The sequence below is a fragment of the Puntigrus tetrazona genome, chromosome 7 (genome assembly GCF_018831695.1).
Source record: "Puntigrus tetrazona isolate hp1 chromosome 7, ASM1883169v1, whole genome shotgun sequence".
NCBI lineage: Eukaryota > Metazoa > Chordata > Actinopteri > Cypriniformes > Cyprinidae > Puntigrus > Puntigrus tetrazona.
Window position 1 is genome coordinate 1253903 of NC_056705.1, and position 17187 is coordinate 1271089.

General features: G+C 36.9%; 2 protein-coding genes across 3 annotated transcripts; one reads left to right on the plus strand and one right to left on the minus strand.

Annotated features, from left to right (window-relative positions):
• Window positions 1-229: 229 nt before the first annotated feature.
• On the plus strand, window positions 230-5299 carry si:dkeyp-75h12.7. Of its 2 annotated transcripts, none has more exons than XM_043243536.1 (8): window positions 230-300; window positions 442-504; window positions 620-737; window positions 1214-1348; window positions 1686-1912; window positions 2047-2209; window positions 2333-2442; window positions 3769-5299. In XM_043243536.1, the coding sequence occupies exons 3-8, from the start codon at window positions 734-736 to the stop codon at window positions 4228-4230; spliced, it is 1101 nt and encodes a 366-aa protein (XP_043099471.1). In that variant the 5' UTR covers window positions 230-300; window positions 442-504; window positions 620-733; the 3' UTR covers window positions 4231-5299. The 2 variants fall into 2 exon arrangements, with proteins under 2 accessions (XP_043099471.1, XP_043099470.1); XM_043243535.1 differs by having other exon boundaries at window positions 234-300; window positions 442-508; window positions 1191-1348.
• Window positions 5300-6266: 967 nt separating this feature from the next.
• Window positions 6267-16845, minus strand: pik3c3 (phosphatidylinositol 3-kinase, catalytic subunit type 3). The gene is given in 26 exon segments (XM_043245615.1): window positions 6267-6504; window positions 6881-7006; window positions 7085-7175; window positions 7419-7587; window positions 7686-7760; window positions 7853-7937; window positions 8224-8288; window positions 8396-8465; window positions 8651-8779; window positions 8861-8992; window positions 9089-9205; window positions 9644-9749; window positions 9859-9926; window positions 10011-10089; window positions 10206-10345; window positions 10495-10680; window positions 11356-11448; window positions 11524-11628; window positions 11754-11825; window positions 12338-12433; window positions 12521-12607; window positions 13851-13939; window positions 13942-13979; window positions 14567-14710; window positions 15014-15202; window positions 16474-16845. Coding segments are annotated over 26 exon segments (2631 nt in total). The 5' UTR covers window positions 16539-16845; the 3' UTR covers window positions 6267-6489.
• Window positions 16846-17187: the final 342 nt, after the last annotated feature.

The following is a 17187-nucleotide window of genomic DNA, read 5'->3' on the forward strand; positions in this document are numbered from 1 at the left end:
TCTAATAAATGCAGCTAATGTGAGCATAGGTGATGAATTGAAATATCTTTCCTCAAACTTTTAAACCATAGTCATAATAGGTATTAAGGTATGATGATATATATATAATATGCAATGCATGCTTTGTTGCTTCAATTTCCACTAGAGAGCATTTGTTCTCTTCTTCAGTTTTTGTCTCTGTGAGTGGGTTTAGTCCCTGTGTGGTTTTGTGGCAGTTAAGCTGTGACAGCTGTCTTCTGCTCACTTTTTTGTTCACCCACTGAAAGTAACAGCTAATGAAATCTCTCCCATTCTTTTAAGGTAAAATTAAATTCTCCTTTTTAAATGTCATTATACATAAATTTTTGTTATGTGGTTTGTAGAGATCTATGTTTCAGCTGCGGATAAACAGAGCAGTTTATTTATTCATTTAGTCATTTATTTATTTTCTTCTTAAAATAGCAATCTGTTGTTGGGATGCCTGTCGCTCTCCTAAACTTGTGTTTCTTTCTGCTGGTGTTGAATGTAGGTGAGTATTTTTCCTTGTAAATAATTTCTTTCACTTGGTCTACTGTAGGATTTCAGATCATGTCTGTGACACACAGGTGCGACGTGTTCTTGTTTCGTGTGTTTTGTTTAGAGTCTGCTGTCTCTGTTTGTGACATCAAAGTACATACGATCAATTTCGGATGCCATCTTGAATGGGATTGCCCTGATGCCAACCCTAAGACGACTTACACTGTCTTGAGCAAGCATGGGTGAGTCATCTACACACAAAATGAGGAGTTTACATGTATATGAGTAACTATAATTGATGTGGAAGATGCTGTTTAGAGGAGAAATGAGAGTGCGGAGAAGTAGAGGTGTAGGGTGCGAGGTGAAACTGTGTGGTTTAGCAGAAAGCCACAGCGAGAAACAATCCAGGCTCATCACCCCAGAGCAGATACGCTGTTGTCACTCCAGGCACGGTGTTGGTTTCCTCTGAATTACAGCAGAAAAAGAAAATGACTCAGAAGCGCTCAAGCTCAGTTTGCTTTTTTTCTAGCTTTCTATTTTTAAAAAAATCATGCCCAGTGAGAGTGTCACATTGTTACGAAAATGAAAGTCAGAAATGATTGTTTCACAGACAGGAGATGAATGGTCAGATGGATTATCGTCAAGAGATTACTTTAAATTTTTGTGAAGTGTTCTCAGTATTGTTTTTGTTGCAGTTCATCATGGGCAAATGTTTCAGGCTGCATCCACATTTCCCAGCAAAGCTGTAATCTGTCCGAAGTCTTTCCTGCCTTAGAGGTCTACAACTTCATCAGACTGACATCTGAGCTTCTCTGGCTGAATGAAACTCGGATTTGCAACCCTATAAATGATCGTCAGTATTAAACCTCAAGCCACACGTTTGATAAATAAATGTCAATATATGTGTAATGTTTAATATTTCACTAATCTACAAAAACTGGATAACAGTTTTAACGCGTTCATTCAGACCAAGTCGTTGTCTATAATAAATTACTATAATTGGACAAGAATAAATGTATAATAATGTCAAAATCATTGTATTGTATTATTGTTATTATATTGTATCATTGAAATTAATTCTACAATAATAATTATGTATTATTATTTAATAAATAATATTACTTATTATGAGAAAGTCTGAGTAAGGTGTGTATATATATATATATATTATTTATTTTTCTTTTTTTAAGCTGCTGCCAAATTCAGCCCGCCCTCCATAAAAAGCTCCATGGCCAATGGAAGTCTCTGGGTGACAGTAAATTTTCCTTGTGCTCCATCCATAAGTTGCAGGCCTGAAGGTGAGGAAGAGGAAGAGGAAGAGGAGGAGATGGGATGCTACTGTCTTGTAAATGATTTTTCTAAACATCTCTGGGCAACAGTCACTCTATACAATGAACAGAATCTCTCCGACCAGCAGGTGCGCAACTCTCATTTTATTATCCCTTTAACTTTCTTTTTCTGTTTTGTATATTTATTTATTTGCAGGTTAAGTGTTTACATTAGCATTAGAAATTAGTCCCATTGTTTTATTTGTATTCATTGTTCTTGAAGGCATTCACCGCTAAAGTGTTGCGTGAAACCCCGTTCAAGGTGGAATTTGGTTTTCTTAAACCAGGGCAGGTGTACTGTGCTGTGGCCAACTTCACAGTTGAGGGTGTGCTGATCCCTCCTCCACCGAGCACCCAGCATTGTGTTTACATACCAGCAAATAACGGTGTGCATCATTTCTAGTGAAAGCGTTTGTGCTTATTTTGTGGTGTAATGATGCAATACACGTTTATTTGTTTGCACATGGTTGCCTGCACTAATGCCGTGTGTGTGTTTGTGTGTTCTTCAGAAAGCCTTATCATCGTGATCGTGTGTACTGTTCTCATCACTCTTGGCTTGGTTTTTTTTCTGGTCTGGAAACAGTGTGCATCTTCTGATCGTCCCCTGCCGAGATCTTTGGTACTGGACTTACTGAGGATGATTGCAAGTGTGTTAAAGCGTTAGTTCACCCCAAAATGAAAATTCTGTCTTTGCCCGCCCTCATGTCGTTCCAAACCCGCAAGACCTTCGTTTATCTTCAGAGGACAAATTAACATGTTTTTGATAAAACTGGACGGCTATTTGAGCTTCCATGGACAGCAACACAACTGACATGTTCCCAGAACATAGTAAATGCATCAGTAAAACGGTCCATGTGACATCAGTGGCTCAACTTCAGTTTTGGGATGCTACAAGAATGCTATTTTTTGGAAAAAAAAAAAAAAAAAAAAAAAAAAAAAAAAAAAAAACAATTTACTGAATCATTTTTTTCTATTACGTCTTCCACCATTTTAGAGATTATCACGTTCACGTGCATGCTTTCCGCTGAACTTAAACAAACGCTGATTACATCAAATACATTAAGTACTCTTCGAAATGGCAGAAGACATAACTTAAGGGAGAAGTATGGTTAAGTAAATTACGTTATTTTTGTTTTACTGATGTATTTACTAATGTTACGTTCAGTTGTGTTGCTGCGTATGGAGGGTCAGATCTTCTGGGTTTTGGACGACATGAGTGTGAGTAATTAATACAGAAATACAGAATTTTCATTTTTGGAGTGAACTTACCCTAATGCTTTCATAAATTAATATTGAGTAATTTACATTTAAATTGGACAGCAAATCTAAGGCTTAAAAAGCTCTATAGCAGTGGTTCGGGACCAGAGGACTGGGACCACAGGATTATATAAATGTATTTAAATTAATGCTGTGTTAAAGTATATTAAAAACTATGGTTTTACTAAAAACAGTACCGTCATCAGAAAATATATTAGTTTGAGATGGCACTGCTCCCAGTTAAAAAAAAGAAAAAAAGAAAAAGAAGGTTTTATAAATTACCGCAAAAGTCAAAAGCTGGAGAAGCACAGCTCTACAGAAGAAAATAATTTTTGTGTTCTTTCTTATTTGCTGTAAGACTAAACAAAACAATTAGCTATTGCATGATCATGACTTCCAAAATAGGAGAACAAATAGATTTACAATGTTATTTAGTGCAGAAATGTGTCATTACAATTTAATAAGGGTCCATATAACCACTCAACAACAATAGTCCAGTCAGTGTACCACAGATACTTTTGTATGATATACAGGTCACTAGCTGTATGTTGTAAAGCATTTTAGTCATTCTAACAACCAATAAAAAACAGTAAAACAATTAGTTTATCGCCACAAACCAGCATTTTACCAGCATCATAGATGTTATTTTTTTAACATATAAAATTCAAACTGTATTATGTGTTTTCAGGCTTTACTTCTAGACCTGGATCTTCAGAACGAGACTTTTGTTGACTCCAGTAAAGCTGCACCACACAACGAGAGCTTTGAGGGCGACCATGTTTCTGTTGTTTCCTTCTCTGACTTAACACTCACGGGCAACCAGTCTTCTTACTACAACACCCAAAGCCTGGGCAATGGCTATTACACAAGCCCAATCCTGCACGGTCCAGACTGCCCTGAGGAATCTGCCGAGTCTGAAGAGTTGAGCACAGACGTCCAACATGAGCAGTTCCATCTATTACCATCACATGCAGAGGAGGGACGTCCATATCAGAATGATTTCCCGTCACCCAGAGACATTCCTCTGAGCTCAGTGCGAGTTGATCACACTCAACTGGACGACACTTCAACCGAAGACCCAGAACGATCTGAAGATGTCATATGGGAAAAAATTAATGTGAGACCAATAGAAGACTTTCAAGCAAATTGAAACCACTTTTTTTTTTTTTTTTTTTTAATATAACATTTTTTTACTTTTTTAAGACTCCATACTGAAGATTTGTTCTCTGTACAATACATGTTTTTTTTGTGCTATTAATTTGCAACAAAGTGATTCTGTTCTTTCACCCACTAACTATTGTCACTTCTGTCAAAGGGAAGTTGCAACAGATCTTTTTGCAGTATTGTGATGCACATTCAAGTGAAAAAAAACACTCGATTCTAAGAAATATTGTTTTCACCTTAAGATCCAGTTATGACAAACTAATTGGAAATTTTTGATTATTATGATGATTTAAAAAAAAAAAAAAAAAAAAAAGGAAGCACATATGGATGAAGATCTATAATATGCCTCTGAAAAATAGAAAGGGTGATTTAAAATGTTGTGCTATTTATTATATTATTTAATATATGTAATGCAAGTATTATATATCCTCCATTTTGGTCTGAATGACTTAGGTTGGGTAATATTAAGTTCAGCATGTATTCCCTTTACTTTAGGGTGAGTTGCGTCACGTCAAGCACGTTCTTCATGCATGTGTACATCAATGGTCAAATGTCACTGACCTGAATCTAGCAGTCATTATTATTATTATTGCCCTTCACGGTTTATTTGCCCCAACAAGCCAGTGACTCAGAGCACTATAAATCCTTACACGGTCCCTATGCTATTTTCGGCTAACTGTATGCTTTCTGTATGGTTTGATTCATTGTTTTAATTTTTTTATTTTCACTTCTGACTCAGAGTTTCCCTATTTTGATTCTTATTTTCTGTGGACCGTGTCTCACAGTTAATCATGCTAAGGTGCACATTTTTTGCTGATCTTGCCTGTTCTCTGGAACATTCATGGAAATGCTCCCAGGAAACAAGTGTGAATCCAGTTTCTGGAAAGTGTTGTAGATACGTAAAGAATTATGCATGTTTTCTTGTTTTCTCTTTTGAGAGCGTGTATGTAGACTTGACTAATCTGCGAGGTCTAATTGGTTCAGTTGAATTTTGGTACTGTAACAGTGAGGGGAAATTTGTTGTGGAGCAATAAATAACAGTAAGTTTTAAGGGGGAAGTTTGTTTTTGGACTTTTTCTGAGGCCATAACCATGCGAGGCAAATATGCCACCTTCGAACTCATTTCTAATATGTAGGTATTTACTGCTATTACTGCTAACAGATGACTCGAGTTTTAAATGTCAAGTTTCTTGTTGACCAAATGTAGCAGAGTGGAAAAAAGTCTGCATAGGTTCAGTTCAGCTTTAATAAACCACAGCCCACAAGCCTGAAAAACAATGCATAGCGTACACGTATACCGTAGGCCCAAAAGAAAAGAAAAAAAGTCTAGAAATGCAAATCCCAAATTAATTTTGATCAAAATGTATATTCCTCATCACTATGTATTTTTTGTTATATCGAAAGTTTTATAACCACGTAGCATCTTTCTTCATAAGTGGTATTTTTACTGAATTTAATTATTTTTAAACACTGAAAGTAAACATCTGTTCAGGCTTGAAATTTTAAAGATAAAAGACAGACTTGAGTTACAGCTGCTCAGTGTGATTTGTTTGGACACCAATGGTGGGTGCGAGATTTAATCCATAGAACTTATGTAAAGTCCAAGTATAATAAATTTTTAACTTTGTGTAACTATAGTCTCTCTAAACCATTGGCACATTGCTGTACATAAGCTGCGCCATAGAGAATTCTCCTCACAGGAAGGAGTGACTCACTAACTGACTCACACTGCAGAAAAGAAATGTGCACATCCTCATCCAGAGAAACCTTTAAAACCACCATATTTATCAGAACCACTCATTGTCACAGAAGGACATACCTTAAATAACTCAGCCTAGGCATTTTTTTTATATACGTATTTAATAATCATTAATTTTTGCATAAATACTTTAACTATTCTTGCAAAAAATACCAAAACACCAAACTACAAATTTCTACAAACACAGGCTATAATTGTTGTAATGAGTGTTTGACATTTAAAGTGATTATAATGTAAAATGAATACTCAACAAAGACAAAGGCTAAAGTTGAAATCTTTATTTGGCTGTCTTTTTTACATATACAGTTAATTTTCTTACAATTATATATATATATATATATACACAAAGATATTCAGCAAAGTCACAACCTAGTGCATGAATAGTGAAAACATGATGTTTCTAGTGTGGCCTTGGCACGTGTCCATCATTTATTTGTTGCTGCTGTCCATTTATCTCGTCTGAGAATCAGCCTCCATGACATCACCTCATCTGCGCCAATACTGTGGATTTCAATTTTAATGTTCTGTTATTTGCCATTTTGAGTGTCTGAATTCGTAAATAAAAATAAAAAGAAATGCAAACTTTAAGTCTAGAAAACCCTACATAAGTTGTAAAAATCTGAGCAGAAATAAGTGCCTTGTTATTAGAAGTGTGAAAAATCAAATACGTATTTTTAAATTAGCTCAAAATATTTAGTAACTGCAAATCTGAAGATTGAAGCATAAAAATGAAAATCTTGGTATTCCACAATTTAGCAAAAAATAAATAAAAAAAAACATTGCTGCTTAACAGCAACTTATCTTTTGTAACATCCTGAAATGCATCATTAAAAGACAGGCTTTGCCGTTTTCCATGCTGATTTTTCAACTCACGCACCTGTGCAAATTTGTGTATCTGTTCAACCACTGCAGCAAACAGAGCACCTACGCTCTCATCAATCAGGCTCTGCATATAATGCACTGCCTCCTCATCTGAGAGGTCCAATCGAAACTTGTCCTGAACCTGCAGTGGGCGGGCAAATAATCAACAGCTGATTTTACCCTTAAAGTTTTGAAGACAAAATGTGAGGGCCATACCTACCTTTTTTACGGTTTTGTCAGGCTCCAGTGCAATGTCTGGAATATTTGCATCCACCATCAGAGAGAACAGATTCAGAATGAGATTTGAGTATCTGCATATGAGGAGAGAAAAAAATTAGATGTTTATTATTTAGTCTACTGATACACTACATAAATAAAGTACATAAAAAGTAGCACTTTATTTGATCGAAAAGAGTTATATTGTGAAATATAATTACAAACTAGAATAACTGCTCTATTTTAATCACTGCCACTTTTGCTGAATTTAAAGCAGGCCAGCTGTATGTAGTCGCTCATTATTAAATACTAGTGTAGGTCTTCTATTTGTACCTAACCTGCGCAGGTGCAGGAAGGCAGTGTAGCACTGTTTCCTGAACTCCTGGTATTGTTCGCTCTGCATGCCGCCCATCCCCTCCACCATCTCCTTGCTCAGCTTCATGGGGGGTGGCAGGGGTTTGGGGTCCCGACCCAAAATATATCCAAAATCAATATGAAAAAGCTTCCCTGCAAGCAACAGAGACAGATGAGCATATCCAGTGTTTTTTTTTATTTTCAGTGCTTGCAATGCATTAAAAAAATCGTTATGCATTTATGGAAGGTACCAGTCTTTGTGAGAAGCAAGTTGTCTAGATGTCTGTCTCCAACCCCTAGGATGTATGTGATGACACAGTAGCCCGCTAAAAAGTAGATAATGATTTAGTAAATATTTAAAATACTAATTAAATAATGAGCTAAATATAGTACTAATGGATCAGAAACTGAGGCTCACCGCAGCTTTTGACGTATGTGTCCATGACTTCAGAGCTGATACCGTATGGCCCTTTATCATTCGGAGCGTGCTTTCTGAAGAAACTCTGCATGGAGACATTTGTTTACCAAGAGAAACACGAACATAAGACATTTCATACCACCAGAAAAGTAAAAAAAAAAAAATTGTATAAAATAGTTTTGTCAGTTCTTATTATGACCATGTAATGCAGAGGTGTCCGATTCTACTTAGCTTCAATCTTTTTCAAAACACTTGCAGCTAGGAAGTTTCTAGCGATCCTGAAAACCTTGATGAGCAGGTTCAGGAGTGTTTATTTAGGCTCAGATGTCTTTCAGGAGTAGTACTGGACAACTCCCGTAACATTGCATTACCTGAATGTTGCCTTCAGTTGCCAAAACCTCCGCCACAGGTACTGATTGCACAAACTGCATAAAACCTGGAGACAAATCATAGACATCCAGAGTAAAATAGGGCTCTCACTAAATACCCGATATGACTGGCTTGTGGGTTTGTTCTGCATGAAATAAGTAAAGCAGTACTGACCGTGTTTGGTGCTGGTTGCTAGAACTTTGTATGGAGTCAACTTCAGGTCCAGATTCTCTTTCCTCAGCAACTGTTAAAGTGAACGTTGAGAAAAATATTGAAATCAATTAGCTAATTTTTTTTTTTTTTTATATATAAAATCAACAGGTTTCTAGAATAAAATTAGATTGTGTGTACAATAATGTTAGAATGTAATGAATAATATGAACTATTTGTCCTTTTGGTACTGTGTGAAGAGATGCCATGACTTTAGACCTTGTCCATGAGTGAAATAATCTGCAGGATGAGCTGGTCCTGTCTCAGGTCATCTCCATGTTTGAAGATGACAGGATATTGCTCCCCATCCTCTGTCTTAAATATGAGCTTTGCTGGCATCAGAGCACTCTGGAAGACAAAACAACAGATGTCAGGGTTGGAAGGACGCATGTGTGACACATTGCAATGGATGTGAATGATGCACAACACCTTAAAGAGTGTTGCAGTCTCGGGTATGATGCCTTTGATCCGGATCTGTGGCTCCAGAGGAAGAGGGATGGGCTCGATCTCTGAAAGATTCACCTTCTCATTATCAGCCAGCAGGCCCTGCAATCGCTCCGTCTGTTAGAGGCAGAAAGAGCAAAATAATACACCTTCAAAACAGACTGATTTCTCATCTACTACGACAGATTTCCAAACTGATTCAGTGTTGCACACCTTTTTCTTGCGGTTTCCGCTCTCTCTCTGAACGGCCTTCATGAGCTGCACTAATCGGTCTACAAACGTCTGCTGGGAGGCCAGAAGAGAGCGCATCACTCTCACACTCTTATCACCCTGGAAACAGACATTAACGTCACATACTGTGATAAAATGAAATTGACGGATTTATTTATTGAAGATTCAAAGAAAAAAATATCTTCAGTGTTACATGATCCGTCAAATGTACGATTTTTGAAAACTGAAACATGAAATGATAAAACATATTTCACAGTTAAATTATGCAGCTGTTATCAACACTGATAATAATACAAATGTTTCTTGAGCACCAGATATTAGAATGGTTTAAAAAGGATCGTGTGACACTGAAGACTGGAGTAATGATTCTGAAAATGCAGCTTTATTTAAATTGGTAGGAATAGGAGACTTGATTCAAAAAATATTTGAAGAATCTTATCGATCACAATCTTATGAGCCCATGCCGACTTTTGAGCATTCGTTTACATAATGTTATTACTTTGCTGTAATCTGTGTGGGTTCAGAAAGTGAATGTACCTTGAGCAGAGCCTGACTGAACCGCCTCATCACATTAAGGTACATTTCATGGGTTTTGGGGTCTCTCTGCTGTGTGTCCTGATCCTCACACTCAACAATTACATACCTGCAGTGGAAAACAATGTCCAAATATTTTCTTATCAACCAATAATATGAACTAGCAAAATGTTGTAGATACGGTACAGGACTGCAAAACATCTTGATTAATTACTCACCAGTATAAATAGTTTGCCAGTGTAGAGTTTTTGCAGGCACGTGATATAAGGAAGGTGCACAGATCTTGCTGTGGAACACAGGTCACATACGCTGTTACGTAATCGTCACATCCACATCCTGCATCTAAAATTAGTGTTGTTTTTACACTTACCTCTAGATTCTCACCATCTGTTCCCTCTTTGCCTTTCTGCGTGCTGGGAATCACAGTGGCGGTCGATGCCATCTGGGAACTTTAAAAAATAAATATAAATAAAACTCCAACTGTACATATGATTTAACGACCTTAAAAACTGTACATTAAAAACTACATTTCACATAAGACATTTTCTTTGAGTGTGTAGCTGACCTGTCCAAATCTATTGTTGAGTTCTCTGTAAGAACCCCTTGACTGTCTCTCTTACTGGCAGGCTCCAAACCGCCCAAGATATCATTGAAGTTCTCATATTTCAATGCCTGCACCAGCTGGAGCAAGTACATTAGCAGATCCTACAAGGACAAGCAGAATTACATGTATTAGATAAAACAAGTTCCTTTAATGCATCAATCTTTCAGTTGTCCCTAAAGATTACCAGTCTTAGATTACACCACAGACAATCTTAATGACACAGACATACACAAACGCACATAGACTTCACCTCATCATCAGCCTGCTGCAGTCTCGCTACAGCGTAGCGTCTGACTGTGGGGTTAGTAAACTGAGAGGACAGCAGCTCCAGGGAATCCTCCACATCCATCGGCCGCCACTTTCCCAGCAGCTCCAGGGCCTGTTTGGCCTCCTGGGGTAGGTCCCAGTTCACACACTTCAGGAACTTAGTCAAAGCCTAAAAAACACACCCACAAATGAGATCTTGATACAGACTACAACTGAGATACCATCCTGTGACTCCGGGGACAAAACCGTTAACTATATAAACAATTTCAAAAGTTTGCGTTTGGTAAGATTACTGATTATCGTTGATTTGATTGCACAGATACTATTTAAACTAAACTAAACTAAACTAAACTAGACAATGACATCTCTGAATTCAATAATGAAATGCCTTTAACTCAAAATTGAGTGTTTAATCTTTATCATTATAGATTACTGACTCTCTATCCTCTAATTTGATACGGTTCAATGCTTTGACACAATCTGTATTGTTAAAAGAGCTTTATAAGTAAAGGTGACTTGACTGAGACTATTATGTTTTGTTTTGACAGCTCATCAGTGCTACATTTGTAAAATCAAAAAAATGGTAATACTGTGAAATTTTATTACTATTTTCTATTTTACTACTATTTTAGTCTTCAACTGTTACATGATCCTCTTATCATTCTAATATGGTGATCCAATGCAGAATTATCAATGCTGCTAACAGCCATTTTACAATAGATTTTTTTCTAACATTCTACATTTTTTACTGTAACTTTTGTTTAAATGAATGTCCCAAAGCTGAATAACAGTATTACTGACTCTGACTCTAAACTTTTGTATGGTTTTAATGGTGCTCTCTTACCTTCTCCTGTGTGGTGAGGTAGTATCTAAACTTCCACACAAGGTCTTGTTCCTCAGAGCTCAACTGCTTAGTGGGTGGGTAGCTTACTATGATCTATGACAGAAAAACAGTATTTATAAAGACATCTGAGAAGACTTCTTGAGTACATCTTTTCAGTTCATCACTAACATTGAGCTGATCGCGCGTGGCTGCATTCGGTTTGAGATCGTGGTCAGATGGTCCACTGCGTAAACTACGAGCCAGTTTATGATGCTTACTCTCCACAAGGTTCTCCTGCAACAGAATGCCAACAGTTACCAACTTTAGCATTTTAAATGAAATTTTTCTTCACCTCAAGTGCCAAGACGTACTCTAATCTCATAAACCCCAAACTTTTTTTAGTTTTGATTTCTACTCACCATGCACATCTGAGGATCGGGGACTTTCACAATATCTGAACTAGTCGGCAAAGGGGAGGATTCATCTGCATCCTGTAAAAAGAGAGAGGCATAAACCCACTGAAATTTATCAAGCCTTTAACAAGTTCTAGATAAAGGAAGGATAACTATTAGATGAAGAATTTTAACTAGTGAACTACATTGCTTTGCAAAATCTTGATTATTAGTAATTTAAAGTCAACATGAAACGGTATCTACAAAATATTTAAATTCTGTAACAAAGAAAGAAAAAGTTGGGGCTTGTTTTTACCCATCAAGACATTCCTGACTGCTTTTTTCTAGCTGAATTTTTATTACATATTACATTGACTAGAATTATATTGCTCTCTTTAAGATTGAATGAAAAGCTGCATTCTGCACAACAATACAATCAATACAGTCAATGCCTAGTTATTGGGCCAGATAACATTAACACAACATCCTAGTCAACTAAAAAGTAGTTATTTAGAAGCAAGCAAGGTTTATTCATTCTGATGAAACATGCATTAACAGGGAAGTAAAGTGATTCAATATTGACGAAACAGCAGAACATTTAAAGAAAATACCTTTTCGTAATAAACAATGCTGTATTCTCGTTCACCGCTTTTGACTCGAGGGAATTCCACCATGAGGTACATGAAATTAGAGCTACGTTTCTCACTCTTTAGATAAAAAAAAACAGATCAGATTTACAAATCAAGCTTTACACAGAGGTAACAAAAAACACTTTTTACCCCCAAATGACTCACCTCATTGATCATTTCAATCTCTCTGAAGGTCAAGCGATCCAACCAGTCCACTTTAACCATGTGTCCCTGACGATGAGCTTTTGTTAGCTGAGAGAGACAGAGTCGCAAAGAAAGAGAGCAAAACTTAGGGAAAAAGCCATGGTTCCGAGACGCTAAGAACACTAAGACACAACTGAGATGTGTGCACAATCCTTTTGCCAATCATATGACAGTGGAGTGTCAGCGTGCAAAAGCACACAAAAAGCTCATTTGTCGAAGGACATTCGGGGGGGCCAATGCAAAGTAAGTAGCACACCAGGATGACTCAGCCCTTTCTAAACAGTTAGTAATAGTTAGTACAATAACACAACTCATCTAAAGGCCAGCATAAGTATAAGAGGACTTTGTTTAACCACCCATACATGTGTTTTAGTGGCTAAATATAACATCAATGACATTCACGATTATTTCAAGGAATTTCCTCACTTCAAAACAAGTTACACTTTATCAGCAGTATCCATCATGCAGCACAAAACCTATTGATTTTTTCAAATCATTCTTGACGTGGGACTGTTATTTAAGTGGGTAAAAATCTGGTTAAACATAAACATGACTAATCTACCAACTTACATGGCCAGAACATGAGCTGAACAATTTCACCTATATATATATATATATATATATATATATATATATATATATGATATGCCATATTTTTAAAACATAATTTATAGTATCATAAAAAAAATGTAATCCTTTGATTATCAATAACATCTACACTGTTGCAAATATATAAATATACAGATAATGTTGAATTGTTGCAAATATGTAAATTTACATATAATGCTGATTTTAAAAAAATGGGGAGGTCAAGCAGTAAAAATGTCCGTGTCTAAAGTCGAAGACACACAGGAAAAAAACATATTCATACTATTTGTGAAATTATGCAAGCTAAATATATACCCTGTCCTATATCTTGCCCACAAATACATGAGACAAGCCAACACTCATACACACACACACACATTCACACGCATACATTCAGCATTCCTGTCCTGTTTTCTCTTATACTCACGTCACTAAGTATCTCCAGGTCTGGGCCCTGGAACAGAGGGCAGTTAAAACATGTCCTTTGACAGAACATACACACAAGCACACTCCCATTCTCAATTCTCATTCTTTCCACAAGTTGGGTAATCTATAAAGACAATCAGCATATCCATCTAACCCTCCCTGCCGCCACCCACTTTTCATTTAACATATCCCTCATGTACAGTAACTGTCCAAAGGCATATTTCTCCAGTTTCTGTTTCTCAGCTGGGCTCCTCCACTCCCCAATCCATCAACTGACCTTGGCAAGGCGGCCCATCTGGTCCTCTGCCAGAGTGCTGCTGGTCCTTCCGGGTGTACTAGTGGGCTCACTGCCATCCCCCTCCACCCCGGCCACACCTTCAGATCGTGCATCCCCTGCCGGAACATTCTAGTACACATGGTGAGAGAGATGGAGTAATAAATGTATGGAAGGATTAATAAATGTATAAAAGTAGTGGTGTGCAAAATTTTGGGGAAACTAATCTCTTTTGCAATGATAATAATATTTTGTCTAAATAACACCTCACCTTCTATTTTAACACAAACAGATTTTATTCATCTGAATTAGATATAATCACAATTTCTGAGTTTAGTGGTTCTACGCACCCTAAACTCTGGAAGACAATGAATTTATCATTGAAGATTCAGATCATATGTATTCTACTACTATACTCAAAAAAAGGATTACAAAAAGTAACCAAAGTATTTGCCAGCTCAAAAAAAATTGACAACTCAGCAAAGCATTCAAGGGCAATAATTGGTGTGTTTGCACATGTAAACATGTGTATGCCAATTTGGAATTTTGTACAAACATATCAAACTTGTAAAGAGACTAGTGGGATAAAACTGTACTACATTTTTACTGTGCAAATGTTTAGGGTTGGTAAGATAAAAAAAAAAATTATCTTAAGCTTTAAAAGGTTGCCTATTACTATGAAACAATATTACAACTTAAAACAACAGTTAGACCGTTACCCATATTTCCCAAACAGGGTGACTGTAGTGCCCCCAACAGGCGTGGCTCGGCCGGGTCCATACACATCCCAAACTGTTAGGGTCACCTGAGCACTCTGAGGCAGGTCAGGGTACTTTACTGGCAGCCTAAGCCACTCGTTCCAGCTACGGTGAAGAGAAGAAAACAATTAGAATGTGACATATGTGACTCAGTACAGTGAACAAAATTAAATATGAAGGCATTAAAATCTGTTCAAAGTAAAAAAAGATCATATTTGTCATTTATTGTGCAAATTTAAAGTATGCGAGAGGATAATAGGGAACAAAAATATATACTACATATCTGAGCAAATCATCTTTGATATATATTTTGTTTGGTTTCCTTCTCTGACTCTTCATTGAATCACATGAGCATAAAGTGAGCCACTGAGTGATAGACAAAGATTAAGAATTGATAAATGTATTTACTTCCAACGAGTGCTGAAGGCCTTGTAAGAGGTCCGTACAGGCAGAGCGAGTGGCTTGCCCTCGGCAAACACCTGACAGGTGACGTACAGGTCAGAGCAGTTCTCCTGATAGAGTCCAGAGAATCGCAGCATGGGGTCCTCGAGCAGAGCTTTATAGCTCTTCTGCTCTCTCTTGCCCTCCAGACTGCCTCTGCAAAACAAAAAGAAAGGACATACTATTTCTGCGCAGTCACAACATAGCAAAATGACAAGACATTCTGAGGTGAAGCTCAAAATTAATGTGCATACTGTACTTCTTTAATGGTGAGCCTTGAGCTTTTAGCATTAAGCTAAAAGTCAGCACAGTTACAAAATTGATTAATTACGATTTCCTTGACTTTTGTCATGGCACTTTATATGTTCTGATGCTGTGTTTATGTTTTGAAAAATATCTCTCAAGTTCACAAAGGCTGCATTTACTTGGGCATTAATATCAATCAGTATTATGTGAAATTTTACAATGTTTTTTTTTCTATTTTAATATATTTCAAAATGTATTTTAAGCCGCAGCCATTACTCAAGTCCTCAATTAAGTATCACATCACGATACATCCGATATCTGTTGTTCAAGAGTTGTTTTCTTATCACAGCTGAAAAAAGGGATGAATGGCATTTATTTAAAACAGAACACATCAGTTATCCATTTAATGCATACTCGTTGAATAAAAGTAAAAATGTTTGATAAAAACGGTTCTCTGCTTGCTCACAACTAATGTTCGCGCGTTTATGTGGCGCAGGAAAAATGCGCAATAAATACGCAACACGCACTTTAACTTTGGAGAAGTCGTCTAAACCGTTCTTATATTTTTATTGTTATATTTATCTATTTTTACGTTTTGCTAATTGTCCTTTTTAAGAAAGTCGAGCCGTTATTGCTTCACACGGGGACAGCTCTTCCTTCACGCATTGACTTTTAACAGTCACTGTCCTGTGATGAGTCCAAGCTTGCTCACTGGCACTCCGGGACTTCTTCCTTGTGTTCTTCTCACCACGTGATCCAAACACAGCGAATTTAAACTGATTTCGTTATGACAAACACTCGCGGTTCAGAAGAATCATTTATGATCCGCACGTACAGGGACAGAGACTCGTTAAGATTGAGGGCAAAAGCAGAATGATGTCAATAGACTGATGAAAGCCCTGAAACACAAAAGCTCTCGCTGGACTCGTGTTAATTCTTCTGACTCACAGTGTTGCCATGCTCGCTTTAGTAAACATCGCAAAAACAACGATTCGATATCATGCAAGGAAGAGTTCTTTTTTACATTTAAAAATAAGGGCGCACTACATTCGCATTCTTATCTTTGCTACGTTACATAAATCGTTGCATATGGTATATAGCATATTCCAGTAGTAGCGCCGTTATTTAGCGATTTGCTGATTTCATAGCAAACGATGACTAAGGTCCAGAAACATACTCACATTTTCAATTGGACATTTATGTCCAGATCGCAACTATACACGTAGTTAAATTTGTCTGTGTCCATCTTCAGTAATCGAGTGTTATGAAAAACCGCAGAGAATAAAAACAAAACGGATATAGAAGAATAAATGCAGATTTCTCAGGCGGTGGGAGATAAACTGCAGGGCCTCTAGCAAAGACCCTGCACTGGATCTGCTGGCGCTTTTGCTTTTCGCAGCAGTTTATATTCTTGATACAACTTTGTATGATTAATCAAAATGAATATGGCCGGTCAAAAATACTATCAGTCTTAATTTAAGACAATAATAAAGTTGTAATAAGCATCTGACGGGGCTTCATCGCGTCCGCTTATAGAAAGGAAAACATTATAATCAGACCTAAATAATCGATGTAGAATCGTTCGATAGACGCAGCGACTTGTATGGACTGAACCGATCAGAAATGGCTTCTTTGGTCTGGTGGATTGCGGCGGCTTCCTGTTTGTTTGAAGAACGGATAGTAAAACAGGACAAATTTCGTCTGGCGTTTAAAAGTCCTCCTGGATTGCATGTTAGTTGAACATTGAAAACAATTGTTTGCAGGTTTCTGAGTTTAAATTGAATTAAGGCATGTCAGTTTTTTTTTGTTTTTTGATAAAACTCTTTTGTATTAGTATTTAATTTATATAAATTTTAAATTAATTGAATACTGTGCTGTATTTCATAAATCCCCCC